At 35.5% G+C, this 7,111-nt stretch overlaps 1 protein-coding gene across 1 annotated transcript; it reads right to left on the bottom strand.

Annotated features, from left to right (window-relative positions):
• Positions 1-6,451: 6,451 nt before the first annotated feature.
• On the bottom strand, positions 6,452-6,886 carry LOC140508889 (small ribosomal subunit protein uS15-like). The gene has a single exon (XM_072616797.1). The coding sequence runs from the start codon at positions 6,821-6,823 to the stop codon at positions 6,452-6,454; it is 372 nt and encodes a 123-aa protein (XP_072472898.1). The 5' UTR covers positions 6,824-6,886.
• Positions 6,887-7,111: the final 225 nt, after the last annotated feature.

The raw sequence follows: 7,111 nt of genomic DNA, 5'->3' as shown, positions 1-7,111 counted from the left end.
GAGAGAGATGTTCTGAAGAGAAGGAAGCCAGGCATTCTGAAGAACCACATTTACCTGTTTTGTAAAGGGAATCCAGAAGTGTTGACAGGTTAGTGATCACCCACTAAGGATCACAGAAAGAAGTCATTGTGGTCAACGACTCCTCCCTTAGGGTTACTGAGGCAATTATTTGCCAATATAATAACAACACTGAGGAGATTTGTCGTTATCCTGGGTGTTTGCATTAGAGACATGACAGAACATCCTGAGATTTTTGAAAACAGATGGCTACTCTCTACTTCTGATGACTCACATGGGCATAAATGGCACTGACAGAATGAACCAGGAAAGCATTGCCAAATGTTATAAAATAATAGGAAAGGAATTGAAGACAATGGTGGTACAGGTGAAGTGCTCTTCACTCTGCCCATTGAAAATAAAAGATAGAATTTTTTTGTTTTGTTTTGTTTTGGCTGACTTGGGGTTAGAAGAAGCCAAAGACTTTAAAGGAAAGATAGGTCCCAAGAGACAAGGTTAGGGGTGCTGGGAACCTCAAAATACTGACACGCCGGGTCCTGCTTGAATGAATTCAACTCAAGACTTCTTTCAATCAAAGAAAAACAAAGTTTATTAAAGATTCAGCACCTTCGGTTAACTCTTAAAGAGCCTAAGCATTAGTGTAACTTGTGAACTGATCTAACTATTCTGGAGAGGAATTTGGAACTATGCCCAACAGGTAATCAAACTGTACATATCCTTTTATCCAGCAATACCACTGCTAGGTCTGTATCCCAAAGAGATCATAAAAAGGGGAAAAGGACCTACATGTACAAAAATATTTAAAGCTGCTCTTTTTGTGTTGGTGAAGAATTGGACATTGTAGGGATGCCCATCAGTTGATGCATGATTGAACAATTCATGGCATATGAATGTAATGGAATACTATTGTGATAGAAGAAATGATGAACAGGCAGATTTCAGAAAAACCTGGAAAGACTTACATGGATTCATGCTGAATAAAATGAACAGAAATAGGAGAATATTATACACAGTAATAGCAACATTGTACAATGATCAACTTTGATTGATTTAGCCCTTATCAGCAATACAATGATCCAAGACTATTTCAGAATATTTATGGTGGAAAATGCTATCCACAGCCAGGGAAAGCAGAATCTAAATGCAAAGAGAAACCTACTATTTTCACTTTTTTTTTTTGCAGCTTCTCCCTGTGGTTCTGATTCTTCTTTTACAACATGACTAATGTGGAAATATGCTTACATGTTTGCACATGTATAACCTGTATCAGATTGTAAGCAAAATCTCTTGGGGGGGGGGGTGGCTTGGAGAGGGATAGGGAGAGAGAGAGAAATATTTGAAACTCAAAGCCTCACAAAAATGAATGTTAAGAACTATTGTGACATATAATTGGAAAAAAAATAAAATACTATTCACCAAAAAATAAATAAAAATTTTTTTTAAATAGTTAAGTACCAGATTTAGCCTTTACATTTCACAAAGTGTTTTCCTTACAACAAATCAATTAGAAGTTAGGAGAAGAATAATTATCCCCAATCTGTAGATGAGGAAACTGAGCATTAGAGAGATTAAATGATCTTTATATAATCACATAGATATACATTATTCAGACATGGGATTTGAACCTTAAGCTCTTGATGTTATGTTCAACATTCCTTCTCCTATTACTATCTAACTCTCATATTGCGTGTTATAATGGAGATAATGATGATGAAGAAGATAAAAATAAGGAAAATAACATTTTATATACCTATTACATTTCAGAAATAACTGGTACAATTGCTGAATAGATGAACACGGAGTCAGGAAGACTGCAATTAATGTCTAACATCAGACACCTGCTGGATATGGGACCCTGCAGATATCACTTAATTCAGCCTCAGTTTACTCACTTTGCAAAACTTAGGGCTACATAAATTATATTATTGCTGTTATTATTACTATCATTACTAATGGTAGTAGTAATAGTTGTAGTAGTACATTTATAGTAGCTTAGCTTTAAAACTTTACATATGATTATATGAGGTTAAAAGGACAGATTCTAAATTATCTGTAATAATCCTGTGTGGTCAAAGCATTACTGAAAAATAATATTTAATAAATAAGGGATGCTCTTTTTCTACAATTACAAAATAATTTAAATAATATTCTAATGATGGAAAATGTTTGATTCATGGAAAAGGATAAAAACAGTATTACTCACTTATCCTTCAATTTTTCAGCTAATCTTTGGTTCAAGTGACAGCATTCCATGAAGTAATTCAGATTTTGATAGCCCTTATTCATTGTGTGAAAAAAGATTATATCTCTTTTTGAGCCTCAATGGACATTATGGTGTGGAAGGAAGTAGAAGAAATATTGTGCATTTCTGAAAATAACACTGTACCTTAGAGAAATATAAACTGCGAGGAAAATGATAGGAGTCTAATGAGAATGTGTCCTCACCATTTTATTCTGTTTACTTTATTTCACTAACACTCATTAAAATCCAAATTTTATGTGTAGAGAAGATGATTTGGGGGTGATTTTTAATTTTATTTTGGAAACTTAGGCCAAAGTACAGCACATATTCATTGGATATTTATTAATAGAAACTCTGGTGTTTATGGTCTCATTGTTCCAGTAGATTCTGCATATATAAGCTATTCTTCTTTCTCCCTCTCTTTTTGCAATAAGGGAAGCCCGAGGCATTTCACAATGGAGAAGCTCCAGGCACACCCAGGGCCCGGTTTTTTTGGTATGTCTTTTAAAATAAGGGAGCTCAGAGTGGAGGCGGACAGCTTTATAAAGAAGGGAGGGCTTTGCTCATCATCTTCTGTATTTTCCCCTGGCTCAGAGTCAACATATCTAGCAAGTAGGATTCTTGTCCTAAGAACATACAGGACCTATGATCTGTTGGTCAAATACTGAGATCAACGCAACCATCTTAGCAACATGGAGAAGAGTGTTTCTAGCGGAAACAGAGCATCATAGATTAAGCATCCTGGGTACTTTTTTTCTGCTTCAGAGAATGTTTATGGGGGGAAATGGATTAAAGACCAGTTTTTTGAAATCTCTCATCTTGCAAATGAGGAAACAGACTCAGAAAAGGTTAGTGAGTCTCCGAAGATCACAGAATATCTTTGCAATAAACTCATGTGTCCAAATCATTTAATTGCCAAACAAGGAATGAATACCAGCTTTGGAAGTTTGACATAGCTTCTGCCACAGCCCCTGGGCTTATTTCTTTCCTAGTTATTTTCTTTAGTTTGAGCTCTTTTAATTTCTACCCCAAATTACACTATTCCATTCTATCAATTAAAAAAACACACATCTCTACTGTTTGCAAATTATCTTTCAATTCCCCTCTAATTTTTAGGTACAAAACAGCTACTTTCTAGGTCTTTTGCCTTCAAAGTTGAATCCAAAGACAAAAGGGCCACAATCCAATGAGATGAGTGAGCAAACAATCAAGGGTTAGAAGATGGATCATGTTCCTGACTCTCAGGGATAACAATCCCAGGGCTTATCTCCAACACAATCACACCATCCTTTTAACTTTAATCTTCCAACTTGCCCTTGTCTGATCCCATATTCTTCTGGTGGATGTTCCCATACAATGAGTCTTTATGTGGATGAAATCATCTCAATTTAAGAAGATGCAGCATAAGTTGCTTCAAGAGATGTTGAAGGAAAGCAAAAGCATCCACATTCTGCATCTGGCTCAAAAGCCCCTTGGATGGATCTATACTCGTGGCCACTGGGTACTCAATCTTTTCTTTTTTTTCTTTTCTTTTCCTGGGATAAAATGAATGTCACAGAATATGCAAACAAGGATGGTGTTGCAAGCTGCATTGGAATTCTCATTACATTATTCTTCCCACTCTCTTGTCCTCTATTTCCATCTGATGAATCATCATCCTTCCAATCACCCAAATTCAGAACCTCATTGCATTCCTTATTCTCATTCCACATATGAAATTGTCAAAACTGGCCATTTCCTTTTCTACAATATCTATCATATCTTTCCCCTTTTCTTTACTCTAACAGCCACTGTGACACTTCAGGATCTTCTTATTCTTTGCCTGAATTATTTCAATAGCCTCCTAATTGGCATCCTTCCCTCTAGTTTCTCCTTTCTTTAATTCATCTTACAAATAGCTGCCAAAGTGATTTTCTAAAGTGCAAGTCTGAGCATATCACTCCCTTAGTCAATAAAACCTTGTGGCTCCCTAGTGACATTGAGATCAAATATTATTTCATCTTTATCTTGTCCTTTTAAAGTTTATATTTTTAGGTTTTATTATCCAAAAAGTAGACTATAAAATTAATAAAGATCAAATTTGCATATGTCAGCTGAAATACTACTTTTAATTTTAATTTTTTCACCAATAGAGGTGCTCAATAAAGCATGTTTTAGAATCACAACTCTATATGATATTGATAAAGAGATATTATTGGAGTTTATATCAACAAAATCCTAAAAACAATTTTGTTTTATTAAAGTTTCAAAGTTTGGGGATATTAGAAATCCCTAATTGGGGGTTAAAGCTTAAGGTCAGGTTTGGAGATTTTCAGGTCAAATAGAAGTAGGTGATGACAGTAAAACAATCTGAACACTCTGGTACTTCAGATAGGCTTTTCTGCCCTCCCTCCACCATTCTCCACCTTCCTAAACAGACTGAAAATATTTATTGAAGATGGGAAAGCCATAGCCAACAAATGAAGTCTTTGATTAATAGCTACAATAAGAATCATTAGTTATTTTTGTTCTTCTCTTTAATAAACAGAATTGTAGCTTGATTTCATTCCCTCTTCCCTTTCACCGTATGAATCAAGACTCAAAAATGAAATAGATTTATTGAAGATTGTAGAACTACAAGGGATTTTAGAACATAAAATTTAAGTGCTGGAAGGGACCTTCAAACAAATAACTTTAAAACTGGAAGTTTTAGAACAGAGAAGTCATAATTAGAAGTTGGAAGACACTCAGAACATGGTCTTTAAAACAGAAAGTCAGCATTTAAATTGTAAAATGCTTCTTTTACTTTCAATTCTGATATTCTTTGATTCTATGTTAAAAAAGAAAGGAAAGGAGAATGATCAAATGAGAAATGATCAAAACTATGCAGTAAATTTCTGATGGCAATAAGGAATGGAACTCGTCTCCAGACTCAGTTTAGTGCTTTTTCCTACTTACAATTTTAATATTTCTGTGCCTGTTCAACATTTGAACTGAAATGTCAATTACCATCCCTTGTGGCCTTGAATTTTAAGTGCTAAGCATCTTATTACAAGGCATTTTGTATGAACAAAATATTGCTTCTAAAATGATGACCGAGAGGCTCCTATTTTATGACCTAGATGGTAAAGACTGATATCTATTAGCTAATACTCAGTCATAAAGTTTAATACACTAGGCATTACACGTATCACAGATTTCAAAAGTAAGTATTTTAGATGTTAGAGAGTGACAGGAGAAAATATCTTGTTATCTAGATCCCAGGTGAGTAGCATTGATGCTAAAGCTATTTCAAATTGTATAAATATTATGATGTACCTTCAAACAAGAAAACATAGCTGTGCATTACTGAGAAACAACAGCAGCAGACTAGACCGATATTAAATTAGGAATCTGCAGAAAGGCAAATTTCAACTCAAAAAAAAGAAATACTCCTCAATAATTAGAGCTATCCTCAAATCAAATATATTTCTATGTTAGGAAGGAATGGACTGCCCTTCATTGAAGATCTTCAAGAATATGCTACAAGACCATTTGTCAGGATTATTTTGGGCAGATATTTCTGTCCTGATAAAGGTTTGATTAAATTCTTACTGACTCTCCTGTTACATTCAAATATGACATTCTTAGATGCAATGGTTAGGAAAGCTAAGGGAAGGAAAGGAAAGGGGCGGGAAGAGGAGGAGATGGGAAGAGAGCTCTAAAATAAAACCACAGCTATTTAGAATTGGAAGGAATCTTAAAGTCCTGAAGTATAATTCACTCATTTTATCAATGAATTAAGTCATACTCTGAATGGTTAAATGACACGTCCAGTGCTCCACAGGTAGCTAGTGTCATCTGAGCTTCCAAGCTAGGTCTCTGGTTTCCTGAGGTTACATCCTTTCAATTATTATGCTCACTTTCTTATCTTCAAAGAAATTTTGAGTTTGGTAACTTAAATTACATTTTGGTGACATAAGGACAAAACATATATTTCTCTTCTAGAGTAGGGAGCATAATACCTTATAATCAATGGACAAGGACACTACAGTAAGAAGACCATGATTCAAATCCTGCCTCTAATGCTTATTTTCTTTCTTTTTTTTCGGTTAGATGTGACTTTATTACTTTAGTACATAAACCAAAATTTATGCAACCAGAGCAGAGACTGTGAATGACTCATATTTCCAACTGGGTGGGAGTCCTCTCTTCATCTTGTTGTTGAGCCAGTCAATGAATTCGGCTCTTGTTCAGAATCAGATGGAATTTAGAATCCTTATCCTTTCTGTTTCTCGCAAGATGCTTTTGAAGAGCAACAGCTTTCTTGATCAAGTGACAAAGATCTTCAGGAATAGCAGGGACAAGTCCCTTGAATTTTAGAATTCTCAAAATTTTGTTGCCAGTTACAAAGCATACTTGTGCCACACCATGAGAATCCCTCAAGATCACATGAATCTGGAAGGGCATCAGACCCTTCTTGACCAGCTTGTAGATCTGCTCCTTCACGTCGTTGGAGGTGAGCTTCAGCCACGTGGGTACACTGTGGTGGTATGGCAGAGCAGACTGGGACAAACCCTTCCCAGGAGTGTGCATGCAACCCATGATGGAGATGATCAGGCAGCAAAAGAGAGAGAGACGTAGGGAGCAAGGCAAGAAATCACTTAATGTGCCGGACTAATGCCTATTTTCTATGTGACTTATATAACCCTGGGTAAGATAACTTCTACAAGCTTCAGTTTCAGGGAGCTGGCCTATGTGGCACTGGGGTCTCTGTTCTCTAGAGATAAATGACCATTGATATTCACAAGATTAAAATTAGTTTAACAGAATTATAAGCATAAAAAGTTTTAAGGAAACTTAGAAATCATAGAATCCATTCTTTCTTACCTT

The sequence above is a fragment of the Notamacropus eugenii genome, chromosome 5 (genome assembly GCF_028372415.1).
Source record: "Notamacropus eugenii isolate mMacEug1 chromosome 5, mMacEug1.pri_v2, whole genome shotgun sequence".
NCBI lineage: Eukaryota > Metazoa > Chordata > Mammalia > Diprotodontia > Macropodidae > Notamacropus > Notamacropus eugenii.
This window is presented reverse-complemented; position numbering and strand designations above follow the sequence as displayed.